The sequence below is a fragment of the Eschrichtius robustus genome, chromosome 10 (genome assembly GCF_028021215.1).
Source record: "Eschrichtius robustus isolate mEscRob2 chromosome 10, mEscRob2.pri, whole genome shotgun sequence".
Taxonomy (NCBI): Eukaryota; Metazoa; Chordata; class Mammalia; order Artiodactyla; family Eschrichtiidae; genus Eschrichtius; species Eschrichtius robustus.
Window position 1 is genome coordinate 56,271,023 of NC_090833.1, and position 15,872 is coordinate 56,286,894.

The 15,872-nt window shown below is 40.5% G+C and overlaps 1 protein-coding gene across 3 annotated transcripts in view; it reads right to left on the reverse strand.

Annotated features, from left to right (window-relative positions):
• The window catches only part of ERMP1 (endoplasmic reticulum metallopeptidase 1), a 50,230-nt gene extending 36,564 nt beyond the window's left edge, over positions 1-13,666 (reverse strand). For 2 of the 3 annotated variants that reach the window (XM_068552003.1, XM_068552002.1), the window contains exons 1-4: positions 13,255-13,666; positions 11,595-11,896; positions 7,865-7,992; positions 7,099-7,204 (exon numbers count right to left, since the gene is read on the reverse strand). In XM_068552003.1, the coding sequence (XP_068408104.1) occupies positions 7,099-7,204; positions 7,865-7,992; positions 11,595-11,896; positions 13,255-13,595 (877 nt within the window). In that variant the 5' untranslated portion in view covers positions 13,596-13,666. The remainder of the gene's footprint in view (positions 1-7,098; positions 7,205-7,864; positions 7,993-11,594; positions 11,897-13,254) is intronic. The other variant, XM_068552004.1, reaches the window with a different exon arrangement.
• Between the last annotated feature and the right edge of the window lie 2,206 nt (positions 13,667-15,872).

Sequence of the window (15,872 nt, forward strand, 5' to 3'; positions counted from 1 at the left end):
ATATAAGACTGAAAGCAGGGACTTCCCTGGCGGTCCAATAGTTAAGACTCCGAGCTTCCAATGCAGGGGTAGCGGGTTCGATCCCTGGTTGGAGAACTAAGATCCCGCAAGCCGTGTGGCCAAAATAAATAAATAAATAAATAAATAAACAAACTTTAAAAGACTGAAATCATATAATTCCAAGGAGAAACCATAGGCAGTAAGCTCCTTGACACTGGTCCTGATGATGATTTTTTGGGTAAGGCAACAAAAGCAAAAAACAAACAAGTGGGACTACTTCAAACTAAAAAGCCTCTGCGCAGCAAAGGAAACCATCAACAAAATAAAAAAGGCAGTGCACTGAATGAGAGAAAATATTTTCAAATCACAATTCTGATAAGGGGTTAATATCTAAAATATAAAGAATTCATACAAATCAAGAGCAAAAAACCCCCCAAACAATCTGATTGAAAAATGGACAGACGACCTGAATAGACATTTTTTTCCAAAGACGACAAACAGATGGCCAAGAGGTCCCTGAAAGGTGCTCAACATCACTAATCATCAGGGATATGCAAATCAAAACCACAGTGAGATATCATCTCATACCTGTCAGAATGGCTATTACCAAAAAGACAAGAAGTAAGTGTTGGTGAGGGCGTGGAAAAAAGGAAACCCTTGTGAATTTGGTGGGAAAGTAAATTGGTGCAGCCACTATAAAAAAACAGTATGGATGTTCCTCAAAAAATTTAAAAATAGACCTACTGTATGATTCCATACAGTAGGAATGTGGGTATTTATCCAAAAAAACAAAATCTAACTCAGAAAGATATCTGCACCCCCATGTTCACTGCAGCATTATTTACAATACCCAACACATGGAAGCAACCTAAGTGTCATCAATGGATGAATGGATAAAGAAAATGTGTGTGTGTGTGTGTATACACACACACACACACAAAATGGAATATTATTCAGTCTATCCTAAGTGAAATAAGCCAGACAGAGAAAGAAAAATACCATACAATCTCACTTATATGTGGAATCTTGACCAAAAAAAAAAAAAGAGGACTTCATAGATACAGAGAACAGATTGGTGGTTGCCAGAGATGGGGGGGTTGGGAGATGGGTGAAATGGGTGAAGGTGGTCAGAAGGTACAAACTTCCAATTATAAAATAAATAAGTCATGGGGATGTAGTGTATGTACAGCATGGTGATTAAGTTAATAATACTGTCTTGTATACTTGAAGGTTGCTAAGAGAACAGGTCTTAAAAGTTCTCAGCACAAGAAAAAAATTTGCAACTTTATGGTGATGAGTGTTAACTAGACTTACTGATGATCATTTTGCAATATATACAAATATTGAGTCACTATGTTGTACACCTGAAACTTAAAAAATCTTGTATTCCTGAAATAAGCTCAACTTGGTTGGAAAGCATTATCTTTTTAGTATGTATATATACATATATGTACACATATACACATACACATAAATACACATATATTGCTGGATTCAGTTTGCTAATATTTTATTTAGGATTTTTGCATCCAAGTATGGCATATATCTACCAAAAGTATCTACCAAAGCTGAAATTACACACACCTTATGACTCAGTAGTTCTACTCAGAAACGTGCATACACAAATGTGTGTAAAGACACTCATAAGAATGTTCCTAAAACCACTCATAAGAGCCAAAGCCTAGAAACAACCTAACATCACTAGTAGAATGGATATCCTTATCAATGGAATATTATTCAGCAATGAAAAAGAATGAACTAAACACAACATAGAGGAATCTTACAGACATAATACTGAGTGAAAAAAAGCCATACACAAAAGAAAACAGCGTATGAGTCAATTTACAGAACGTTCAAACACAAGCAAGATTAAATCTATCAAGGCATAAGTTAGAATGGGGTACTCCTGGGGAAGGAAGACTGAGAAGGGACACAGAGGAGGCTTCAAGCTTCTGGAGTACCCACAATACTCTCAATCTTGAGCTGGGTTCTAGTTACATGACTTATTCAGTCTGTAAAAATTCATTAAGCTGAGCACTCTCAGAGCTGTGTACTTTTCTTAGTTTATAATAAAAGATGAAATGAAGACACCTAAGGATATTATCAAGTTTAAGTTCACTTTATGCATTGTACCATAAAAAATATTTGAGAAAAACGTAAGATCCATCAGCAGGAAAGGGTTCTGAATAGCCACTGCCTGGCCTTTGACCCCTTTCAGATCACACTGCTGCACAGTAGTGCTCCAGCCCCACTCCAGCCTCTCACTGATTGTCCACTGAGGCCTACAGGTCACAGACAGGTCAAGTGTTGGTGAAAAAGGGAAGACTGGGGAGACTGGGATGGGGAAGGCAGATGAACTACTGAGTAAGACACTCCCTGTGATATAAACAGGGCAAAGGCAGCTCTTAAACAAGAAATTACAGACTTGAGGATTTTACTCACTGGTTATTAATCCTATACTATCCCAGTTTTACTGATGAGGAGCTGAAGCATGGAGCTCCAAGGCTGCAATGCTACGGCTGAGATTGGAACTTGGGTCAGCAGAATACAGAGGCTGTGTTCTTCATCACTACCTATCCTGCCTCCCCCAGAAAGCTCTTATCTTAATTATCTCATAGAGGAAGGTGGGAGGCACACACAGAAATATTTTCACCTTATAGTCTTTCTCCTGCCATCATCTAAATCCCATGATGCTTCCAGTTTCTTGTGCATCCATTTCTTCTTAAAGAATGAATCCCATCTTTCTTAAAGCAAAAGGCATGAGCATGTGTGATACTGAGGGGAGGCAGATCGCAATGTCAACAATGAAAAGTCAAAGTTCCCTGGAAGTCCAGAACCAACTCACACACAGGATCATTCCCTCTGCTCTGCTTTCTTCTAACTTTAGTTGGTAGCATCAATGCCCAGAATAAACAAAAAAAGGCGGAAGTAAAAAAGGAGACTGAGAGCAGCAAATATTATTATGGAAGCCAAGTAAGATGTTTAACTCAACGCTAATATAACCAGTCCCTTATGCATGGACGTGGAAGGTGTTTTCAGTTTTTCATTCTTATGAAAAAAAGCTGAGAAGATTATGCAGTACTTAGACCTATGCGTCTATGTGCAACTATTTCTACAGGATAAATTCCTGCAAGTGGACCTGCTGGACAGAAGAGTCTGTACATTTTTTAAAGTGATACATATGGCCAAACTGCCCCAAAACTGCACCAATCTATACTTCCACCAATAGTGTTTGAAAATGCCTGTTCCTCTGTATTCATCAGAACTGGGCATTATCATTCTACTTACTTTTTGCAAATCTAGTATTAAAAAATTCTTACTGTTATTTGAATTTACATTTCTTCTAAAATAAAACTTATTTGGTTTAGCAGTTTCTTAAAAAGTTAAAACATAAATTTACCATATGACCCAGGAATTCCATTCTTAGGAATCCACCCAAAAGAAATTAAACTATATGTCCACACAAAGACTTACACACAAATGCTCATAGCAGCATTATTCATAATAGCCTAAAAGTGGAAACAATCCAGATGTCCATCAGCTGATGAATGGATCAATGAAATGCAGGATATCCATACAATGTAATATAATCTAGCCATAAAAAAGAATGAAGTACTTGGGAATCCCTGGCGGTTCAGTGATCAGGACTCTGCGCTTCCACTGCAGAAGGGCTCGGGTTCAATTCCTGGTGGGGAACTAAGATCCCGCAAGCCATGTGGTGGAAAAAAAAAAAAAAAAGAATAAGAAAAAGAATGAAGTACTGATACACGCTACAACATGGATGAACCTCAAAAAATACTCTAAGGGGCTTCCCTAGTGGCGCAGTGGTTGAGAATCCGCTTGACAATGCAGGGGACACGGGTTCGAGCCCAGGTCCAGGAAGATCCCACATGCCGCGGAGCAACTAAGCCCAGGCGCCACAGTTACTGAGCCTGCGAGCCACAACTACTGAGCCCGCGAGCCACAACTACTGAAGCCCGCGCGCCTAGAGCCCGTGCTCCACAACAAGAGAAGCCACCGCAATGAGAAGCCCGTGCACCACAATGAAGAGTAGCCCCCAGTCGCGGCAACTAGAGAAAGCCTGTGCGCAGCAACGAAGACCCAATGCAGCCAAAAATAAATAAATAAAGTAAATAAATTTTTTAAAAAATTAGGTAGCAATGATTATTCTAGTCACTAAAAACTCCCCAAACGAATGTCTCTCTGAAGTGACAACAGAGCACTAGAGAGGACAAACTGTTTTAACAGAAACGTTCCCAGGGCAGGACAAGCGCTACTGTGTAGGATAAAAGCGCCTGTTGCAGAAGCTGAGGACAGGGTGGTCTGGCAGAGCTCCCCAGGACTCCAGACCCAGGAGGCCTCATCCTCCCTCTTCAGACATGGAAGCAACACTAACTAGCTTTCTGAAAGCAATCCCCACAAGAAAGCTAGTCTTTTGTAGGAAGGGCATCTGGAAGTGAGAGAGATACTGGGAAAGGTATTAGACTGTCAGAAAGTGCCCAGAAAGCTTTCAGGTATACAGTTTAGCCACAAGAATAAGCTACCAAAACCTAGAGGGAAAACAGCATACAAAGACTCAAAGAAAGGGGGAGAACATTCTTTACAAATATTTGTAGGATGCTCCTCTAGAAAACACTTAATTCTGAAATACTAGGATTTTACTTTAGAATGAGTAAAACATTTAAATTGTATATATATTGCTAACTAGTAACAAGTCTGTTTTTATTATTAAAGTAATCATATGAAATGCAAAAAATGTAAACAATACAGAAAACTATAAAGAGTATCAGTAGGGCTTCCCTGGTGGTGCAGTGGTTGAGAGTCCGCCTGCTAATGCAGGGGACACGGGTTCGCGCCCTGGTCCGGGAAGATCCCACATGCCGCGGAGCAACTAGACCCGTGAGCCACAACTGCTGAGACTGCGCGTCTGGAGCCTGTGCTCCGCAACAAGAGAGGCCACAATGGTGAGAGGCCCGCGCACCGCGATGAAGAGTGGCCCCTGCTTGCCGCGACTAGAGAAAGCCCTAGCACAGAAACGAAGACCCAACATAGCAATCAATCAATAAAAATAAATCTTTAAAAAAAAAAGAGTATCAGTAAAGCTGTAATGGCAATTCTGGTTGTAAGTTTATGAAGCAGTGGAGAGTTCAAATTGGCTTTTCACATTTTGCCCCATCCTCCACTCTAGTCACACCCACCACAGCTCTGACAGCAATGCCCACCATCCAGTAGTGACTGTTATTAACAGTTTGTTTATATCCTTCCAAATAATGCAATTATATCTAAAATGTAAACTGTAGAATTTTTATGTCTAACTGTCCACATTTAGTAAAAAGAGCAGGACTGTAAATTAGACCTAGCATAAATGAGTACTCAATAAATGTAAATAAATAAATGAAATGACTTGGGTCTAGCCCTTGCTAACCCTAGGTAAGTATTTTTTTTTTTTTGAAACACAATTTTTAAAGGTTACTTTCCATTTAAAGTTATTACAAAATATTGGCTATATTCCCCATGTTGCACAACACATCCTTGAGCCTGTCTTACACCCAATAGTGTGCACCTCCTACTCCCCTACCCCTATAGTGCCCCTCCCTGCCTCCCTGGTAACCACTAGTTTGTGCTCTATATCTGTGAGTCTGCCTCTTTTTTGTTATATTTACTAGTCTGTTGTATTTTTTAGATTCCACATATAAGTGATATCATACAGTATTTGTCTTTCTCTGACTGATTTCACTTAGCATAATGCCCTCCAAGTCCATTCACATTGCTGCAAATGGCAAAGTTTCATTCTTTTTTATGGCTGAGTAGTATTCCATCGTGTACACACACACACTATCCATTCACCTGTTGATGGACACTTAGGTTGCTTCCATATCTTGGCAATTGTAAATAATGCTGCTAGGAACATCGCAGTGCATGTAACTATTCAAGTTAATGTCTCTGTTTTTTTTTTTTTTTTGAATGTATACCCAGGAGTTAGGTAAATGTGTTTTAACCTCTCTGGATTATATGTACGAAAGATATATTAATATATACACACAGAATATGTATGCATTAATAAATACGCACAGAAAAAATTCAGGAAAGGCACAGACTAAACCTTAAGACTGGTTCTTCTCTGGGTCCTAGAAGTACAGGGGCAGGGTCCAGTGATAACAAATTAAAAAGTATGGATGTGAAGGTACTTAAATTATAGTACACTTCCAGGAGGGAAAATATACAAAGACACACTCCTGCCCATGTGCAGCCCTAGTATTTTCACCAGAGAAAAGAAAGACACAGTGTCCTCTTTGCTTACAGAATGTTCTCTTGCTGCTTTTTGATCTGGTGGTTGTTATATCAAGTGTTCCTCTTATCCTGACTGACATCCAAGAATTAGAGGAAAATGGATAATAGCGTTGCATCCACTGACCCCTATAGATATTAGGTACCAGCTTCTTCTCATTATTCAGATGAAGAGTAAACAGAAAGGTTTGAGGTGAAAAGAAGGGAGAACCTTGCTTCTGACCTCATAACCTTGAGATGCTCAAAGGTTTGGCTCAAGTTAAAATATACATTCATTTTGAGTGGTAAAAGTCTAAAGTAAGTTGGATGGAGAATATTAAAATGTGGTACTGTTTAGGTTGTGAAGACATACTTAGCACTTAACATATCTCTATAACTTAAACAATATCATGTCTGTGAAGGGTGCTAAAAAATAAAAAACAAGTTCCCATATCACCTTCTTCACTTCCCCTAGCCCACCTCATACCTCAAAACACTCCTCATTATTAAGCTTCTAGCAAATGCTACATCTCTGGCTAAAATACATTACCCAAATTTCTAATAGAGCAGGAAAATGGCATGAAACGACCAACATCAGATTTTAGTATGCCCTAACTAAACAAATCTGAGCTTTGAACTCTGATTCATATTACTGGATTTTTATGACATTAAAATTAATATGATTTTGTTAAAAACTTCAAAAAGACAAGCTAAAACTGTCTCATGATTTTAAAAGAATGTTCATTTCATTAGATTATTTACATTCAAAAAACTTCCACTTTTATAAAAACAAAAATAGCATTAAAATATACAACGTACAGCCTCACACACCTGTTTGGAATACAAGTTCTTTCCCTCCTACACCCGCGGCCTCCAGGTTAATAAATGCACGAATCAAGCTGGCCCACGGGTGCTGGGTAATAAAACCATGACTGGCCTGAATGAGAAGGAAAGAAAACAGATATCAGTTAAACAATTTTATACTATTAAAGTCTTTATTTTGCTTTTTTAAAGGACGGAACGTCTATGTTGATGAGGGGAAGAATAAAAAAAAAAAACCAATCTTTTTTTTTCAAAGGCAGGATCTAAAGACATCATCTGTGTGTCTCTCTCTGCCTAATGGCCGTGTGCAGTTTGCTCAGCAGAAAGTCACTCTTCACAAAAGGCAGCCTGATTTCCACGAGTGGAGCCAAACAACATCTTTAGTAAGTGTGAGCCTGTGCAAAAGAAAGTGCAAAACAATAGAAGGGAAGGCGCTATCCCTGTGGTTGGGCATTCATGCCATGTGCCTGCCTCAAAACATCTCTGAAACTCTAGAAAACCTGAGGCAAATAATTATGCCATCACAGAGCCCTTTTATGAATAAAACACTGATAAGACGATCTGTTCTAAGTTGAGTTTTCAAATATTAAACATGTATACATAAGTGGCTGTAGATTTTTTTAAAGTACTGCCCAGTACAGTATCTCTTTTGCATGTCATTTTATGATACTACTCGAATGAATAATCAAAATGCATAAGTGTTAGCTATTGTTATTATTATTATTCTCATTACCATTATTACTCAAGCCTAGTCTTTAAAACAGTAAAATCTCACTTGCAAGACATTTTCCTCAGCACCATTAAAGAGAAATATGACAGCATGATGTAAGGCTTCTGAAGATGTTGACAAGACACGTAGGACTTCCAGCATCACTGAACAGCTAACTGCATCATCACTGGCACCTTTAAATCAGAAAAACAGATTTGCTTCTCAGATTTTAAAACCTTTACAGTATGAACCATTATGGCAAGAAACAGAGTTTTCTCATCAAGGAAGCATCACGATAGCTGCAAGTAGCATAGCTCTGTCATCATCTGGTGATAACTACACCCACCAGCAGTAAACTCCAGGAGAACGGGAATCTTTGGTTTGCTTGCTGATTTACTCTCAGTATCTGGAACTGTGCCTGGCCCTGCAATAGTTGCTCAATTAATACCTGTTGAATAATCAACCAGAAGGGACCTAAGGCAATATTGAAAACTGGCATTCTCATCGCCCAAAGCAATTTTTAAAATTCTTTATCCTTATTCCACGTCCTCTGTAGTATCCTCACTTCTGGTGTTCACGGTTTCCTATGTCATCTCCAACTGCCACCCACTCCCTTCCTGCTAGTTTTCCTGCCAAAATCATAAGAGAGGTCAGTGTGGATAGTGTAGCATTTTTTAAAGTTTCTCCAAGGGGATCATGTGATGAAAAAGTACAAAGAAGACACTCAATCTAGTAAGATACAGGAAAGGAAACCAATGACCTAAGTAGTAATCTTTGGTCCCAGCACTGATAAAGCAGAGAACCTCATCAAATCACTTAACCTCTTAATTCAGAAACGTTATATATTAATTAAAGGTGATTATAAAGATGACTTTAGGGCCAAGACTTTTTTAAAAGTACCATAAGAGGTCATTAAGGAACTGACTGGATATTTGATGATATTAAGGAATTATTGTTAAGTTTTTCAGTGAGGTAATTCATGGTGTTATGAGCATGTCAAAAAAAAAAAAAAAGAGTCCTTATCTTTCAACAATACAGCCCAAAATACTTACAGAGGAACTGATATAGCTGAGATCTGCTTTAAAATAGTCAAGGTCAGGGGTGGGGGGTAGGGCAGTAGAGAAGCAAGATTGAACTGTTGAAGCTGGGTGACAGGTACACTCAGGTTCACTAAACAATTCTCTTTCTGTATATATTTGAAATTTTCCATAATAAAATTTCAAAGAATAATCAAAGTAAATAGGCACAGTAACAACCCAGGCCATAGCATTTCTGGGTTTACACAGTGTGAGGCAGGGTGCTACGGAGAATAGTGTAGGTTTTAGAATAAGAAAGACTTGGATGTAAATTCTAGCTCTGCCCCTTTACTATTTCCTGGTCTAGAGAGCAGATTAATGACATCTATATTTCACAGTTGTGTTGTGAGGATTGCAAGGTAATGCACAGTGCCTAGCATGTGGTAGGCATTCAGTGTTAGCTTTTCCTTCTCCTCTTTGCAAACTTAAGGAAGGCTCTGCAGCCAGCTAAAATGCTTGTTTTGGTGCTGTTAAATTCCAGACCCCATTCCTACTTGAGAAGAAACTACTTACTAGCTATACTTGTCTCAGTAGTGATTACTGGATTGTATTTTAATCGAAGTGAAACAAAGTAATAATTACCTAAGTACTATCAAGCAGGAAGTATAATGTAGCTATCAGTAAAAAGTGCCACCTTTCAAAAACCAAAGGAAACAAAGGATTTTTAACTTTGAGACTGTGACTTACTTTAAAATAAAAAGCAGTAAAATTTTTCTTTACTCAAAAGAAGAGAAATGGAAATTTAAAGATATATACCTCTAAAGAGTTGATTAAAAGTTAAACTGTCCTTTTATCTTCCTTTATTTTAATGGCTCTGGTGTCTGAGAATAAACCTAGAGAAGGGTCAGGTATCTTTAAGAAAGTGAAGGAAAGTCAGAGGACAGTATCTATAAGGGCTGGATGCTTAACCAACATCCCTTTCCATTTAGAATTAACCCTGAAACTGAAGCCAGCCCCAGAATAACAACCTGGAACCATGCAGCAAACCCAAGAAGATATTTAAGGCCTTTCTGTGGGTAACATTACTCCTAATTGGTATCAGTTCCTAAGTTCCAGATACCTTGCTGAGAAGTACCCTTAAAAAATAACCATGTTTCAATTTGTTCATCCACTAAAAAAATTTAGGTGACAGTCTATTTTATGAACGTTTTTAAAACTATTTTTAACAATTTATTAATGACAGAAATTTCCCTGAGATTGTTGGCATAGGTATCCTTACAAAATTTTAGTTAAAAATGGGTTCCAGTAACCCACAAAAATGCCATCCTTTCATTACTGGACTCCATACATGTGATTTCTAACATTTGGTACTGTTTGTTTCTGATACTTGTATACATGTCTTTCTTATATAATGCTCTTAAATAACCATGATGTTAATTTGTCCCTTCCTAGATTTTAAGCATCAAAATAGTGGGCATAGGGTGATGCTTATTTTATTAGCGCTTTGAAATGGACATACAAGACCACTAATTTCCCCAGCACACACAAAGGTATTTCTGACCTTATAAAACAGATGAGTGCATACTAATTTTTGAAAAAGCATGTTACATTCTAAATGCAATTGGCAAGATTCCTAATTAAAGATATCCTAGTATGAAAAATTTTATCAAGCACATAAATTTTAATTTATAGTTTGTATAACTCTAGATGTTCATATTGGGGATGATGTAAGTTTAAGCAATCCGGAAGTACTTAATATTAAATAACTACTAATTGCAAAAAAAAGGATTTTTCATGCCAGTTGCTATTCTACTATTTTACTCGTATTTAATCCGCATTTAATCCTCTAAGCAATGCCATTAGGAAAGTACTGTTATATCGCCATTTTTCAGATTAGAAACTGAGGAAAGAAGTTAAGTAGTTTGCCAAAGAGAACATTAACTACATCCTAATACTCTCCTTCCTTTCAAATATAGCTAAAAGAACTGACTAGCCAGGAAACCCAGGTCCTGGGCCTGTCTCAGATCAGTGGTGATCAGCTAAGTGTATTCCTGTGTCAAATGAGGGGACTGAACCAGATGCCATCTCACTGCAATTGCTATTATTTTCTATTCTTCCCTATTTACAATTTCTAGCCACTGAAAACCTTTTTCTGAGGAATCTTACTCTAAAAAATTGAAGTTCGATTTAGGAGATATTGAATTCAACAAATATTTACTGGTCAGGCACTGTCCTAAACATCAAGTACTCTATTCTGCTGAAGTATTTTCAGGGCAAGATTAATGGATTAATGAGGTACTCTACCAGTATGACATCCCCAACGGACCAACATTCTCACGTTATAGGTCGACAGAAACTGCTAGGAGAGTGAGCCTCCAAACCATGTGTCCCTTGAAGGCCAGTACTGTTCCTTTATCCCATAACCCCAAAGCCTAGCACGACACCTAGCTGAGTAAACACTTGAAGTGGCAGGACCTAACTCCATGACTGAAGAACACACACTGGTAACACTGATAAGGCTATTTCAGTCTGCCAGAAATACTCGATGCCCTGTCACTGGGCTGCTGGCACTAATGTTTAAAAATTAAGTAAACAAAGCACTTGAGAGAATACTGAAAGGTAGACCTTAAACTAAATGATAATTATTCTAATTATCCTATCTTCCATCGCAATGAAAAGATTTGTCTAAGAAAATAGTGCCCACAATTGCTCAAGCAGCTTAGAGTTAACAAGCTTTCTTATTGTGAGGATTTCAAAATGACTAAAAAACAGGCACAAACCTGGTGAGTTTGCCACTGAGTCAAAATGACAGTTGGCCAGGAGAGCATGCTGGGCTCCATCTCTGGGTTCCAGCTTTACCACAACGTTGGTGATGTTGTCATAGTAGCTTGTAAACCCTCCCAAAAAGTCAATGCTAAAGGAGCCTGTGGGCCGTTGTACATCTACTGAAATCCTGTGAAGGTTGTTGCTCTGAACTTCAATCAGTTTAATCTGTTCCAAAAGGTAACGCACTGTCAGAATTTCATTTTCTGGACTTCCTGTAGTCCTGGGGCCAATGGATGTTATGTGTTCAAGATAATCCCTGGAAGCAACCAGAAGAATCACGATGACAAGGCATCCTAGGCTTAAAACTAACACTTAACACAGAGCAACTTTTCCTCCACACTTCCCCTTGCCAAAGAACAAGTTCTCTGACTTCTCACATAAAAGAGGCTGCCTTTAGTATTTCAGGTAACATGTGAAAATCACTTGCAAAGTTCCATCATTTTATTTTGCCTTCCATGAGTTCATCCCTTCAGTTTTCTACACTCACTCCACTCCCAACTTCTCCCAACCCCCATATCGAATCAATACAAAACCAAGAGATTTTATTCAAAATGTATCACTGCTGATGGCTAGACAGGACAGAATACAATTTCATTGTGTCACACTCTGGAGGGTTACTGACGGCTGGGTTACTGATTCTAAGTAGCAGAAACCAAAAGCAAAGACAATTAAGTCAAGAGGTTAAATAAGCAAAGAAAAACTTTTGAAGAATGGACTCAGCCCTCCCATTGTGCACACAAGGCCAAGTAACTTCAATTCAGGCCAAAACCAACTCTACCCCTAAAACAAACAAAAAATTTTTTTGTCTTTTCATTGCATTCCAAGTGAGGAAAACAGGGGGTGGGGAGCCGTGTTTCAGAAAGCCTTTAAGAAAATAAGCTTCCAGCATTTTGTACTTAAAAAGTTTTCCAAAACACCATGGCTGTTGAAAAGTCTGCTAACTTATGATTTTATGAGCTTTGACACACTTAGGTCACAATACCTTTGACTTAATTCACGTTTCCTAGTATACTTAAAGGTCTCTTGTTTTTTTTTTTTTAAAAAAAAAAAAAAAAAAAAAAAGCCAAACCTTACACACCAAGGACCCAAGGACAAACTCCAGGAAATTGAGAAGTTCTGAAATAGTAAAATTTTGAATGTGCCATCTTCCAGGGAGAGCCTCCATAGCTCTCAGGTTTGAGACCTGTGATCCTCAAAGATTTAGACCACTGCATTAGCCCCTTCGGACCCTTCCCAGAAAACCGAACTGGGTCCACAAACCTCACAGCCTTTCATCTCACTTGCAAAGTAGGAGAGCTAGTAAAAAGGGTAAGTTGCTCCGAAAGATGGGCGATTACTAATAACCAAACCATCTGCAGGTGAGGCAAAAAAGGGATGGAAAAGCCGGCGCAATCGCCCTGGCCACCCGCACCTGTACGACGAGCTTAAAAGGGGGCCGCGCGAGCCCCGCGTCCCGCAAGTTGGGGCTCCAGAAGGGGAACGCGCCAGGCCACCCCACCCCACGTGCAGCCGGGCGGGGGCGGCGAGCCCGGGAGGCCCCGCGGGGGCAGGTGCACACAGGTGCGGGGTCCCGCACCGAAAAGGGACGCCCGGGCCCAGCGGAGGCGGCGGTACCTGGCTCGGCGTGCGTCGAACTCTCCGCGGTGGCCAACAGCGGTCCCACGCACCATGAGCTGCTGCAGCGAGAGCTGCACGAGCGCCCGCAGCGCGAGGAGGTAAAGCGCCAGCCCCAGCGAGGCGCGCGCCTCAGACAGTCCGGTACCCGCGCCCCGGCTCGCGCTGCCGCTCCCCTCCCCACTCCGCTTCCGCGTCCTCGCGCCGCCGCCACACGCGTCCGCCAGGGGCTCCTGCGCCAGGGCCTCCCTCTCCAGTTGCGGCGCGGCCGCCGGGCCGTCCCGGCGCTCCCCTCCGATGCGGTGCCGCCTCACAGCTCCCGACTCCGAACCCCACTCCATGACCACGAGCGTCAGCAGCCAGTCCAACCGCCCCGGCCCGCTACAGCCCCGGGAGCCGCCGCGGCGGCCGCAGCGCCTCCTAGTGAGCGGACGGAAACTGCAGAGGGCCAAACTTCTTCTGATTGGCCGGTCCCGCCGCGCCGCGACCCAGGTTCTTCGGGCAGATTGCTGGCGGGCTCCGCGGCAGGGCCAACACCCGGCTGGGCGTGATGGATGTACCTTCTTATTCAGGGCTTCCCTGCCTGGTGTGGGGACAGAGATTAATAAATGGAAAGATAACCATAAACCTAGAAACGTGAGAAAAGAGAGATTGCTTTTAAAAGAATGCACGAGGTTCATTATTTACGCATCATGAAGAAGGCAATGGCCCAGCTTTCGCAAGGAGCGTTAGAATAGGCTCTGGAAAAAGTAGGCGCCTGGCTCTTCATATTAGAAACAGGACTGCGCAGAGGAGGCCTAGCCTCATGCTTCCACGTACAGTGATCTAATCACAGGTCTTCATAACCATGTGAGGTAACCATTGTCTCCATTTAACAGACTAAGATAAATAATAGCTGTTATTTCTTGAATACCCTCCATGAGCCAAACACTGTGCTAAGTGCTTTAATACACTATCTCATTTGATTCTCATAAGAATCCTGAAAAGAAAGTATTTTTATGTCCTCTTAATAGCTGAAGAACTTAAGGTAACAGGTGAAGAACTTAAATCTAATTCAGTGGGTTCCCAAAACAGCATATTGAATATGGCACTCTGGAAAGGAAGATTCAGAAAAGACATTCCTCCCTCCATGTCGCCCTGGGTGGGAAGAAGCAGAGCCTTGGTTTTAGTGTAGACCCTAGTGAGCATCTAGTCTTCTTCCTGCTGATGCAATGAGCCTCTCTGCCTCAAATCTCTGTGTCTCCAGCATGGAGTTGCTGCGGTACCCTATTAACCTAGAGACCAACTGGGAATGTGTACTACCTGACCGGTCTGCCCCTGCCTACTGCTCAGGCCCACCTGAGACCAGGGCACTCCTTACTTCCAACTCTCTAGTCACAGTGACCTCTTTCAAAGTCCTTCCTGCTCACCATCCTTCCTTCTACAGCAGGATCTTACACACTGAGTTGTCTGGAATGTTCTTCCCTCCCCTCATTGCCTAGTTTTAACTCCTGTTTATCATTCAAGTCTTAGCTTAAGGGGAACTTGCTCAAGCAAGAATCTCCTAATCTGATGAAGTCAGTTTCCCCTAATTGTAGGATCTCATAGCACCTTGTATGTGTGTAATTATTTAACATCTTCCTCATTAGACTGTAAGCTCCATGAAGGCAGGAATCATGTCTGGTTTTGCTCACCATTTTATTTCCTTCTCTTAACACAACATGTAGTATGTAATCAATAAATATTTCTTGATTGTGTGAATGAATGAAATCATAACAGTTTTATGGCAGCAGCATAATTTTAGCTCAGTAAGATCCTTTTTAGTCTGTAAGATCCATGAGACCAAAGACAATGTCTATCTTATTTATTCATTACTATGTCCTCAGTGCTTAACTCTGTGCTTAGCCCATGGTCACCACTCAGTACATATTTATTAAATGAGCAAATGAATATATATTGTCTTTTTATAAGAACCAGCTGTCTTACTGTCTTGTCTCTTTCCAAAAATTCAGCACCTCCACCATCTTTGGAAGGTAAAACCTCGGAAATGACTCTGTCCACTGCAGCATAACAAGTTGTGGAGGTCTCTAGTTCCTAGGGGTAGGGCACAAATGTCTCATGGTCTTTTACACTTTACTTATTTTATGCTGTGACTTGCTAGGCTGGGTGGGTGTCAGAAAACCTAGGGATAAGTTACACTTCTCAGGAGCTGTGTTACTGGTTAAGTCATCTGGGCTCTCTTTTTCTGAATAGATAATGTATGTTAAGCATCTCTGACAATATTCCATGGGAGGCAGTGTACCATAGTAGAAAAAAGACTGGAAAAAAGAAAAAAAAGCCTGATCGTTGGAGGCAAATAGATCTGAGTTCCTGAATCATGTACCTTTAATACACATGGCATTATGCAAGGTAAAGTTTCAGTGTGAATGGCCTTATCTGTGATAATGGAGATAACGACTGCCTTAAAGAACTTCAGTGAGGATTAATCAGCTAATCCATGTGAAAGATCCTCATACATAAATCTCATTAAATACTATTTTCCAGAATTTTCCTTCTTATACAATCCTTGGCAGAATGGGTTAAAAGCCAGTTTCCTATCATGATATAATCATAGAGTCCTAGGTGGTGGAAGTTGAGCT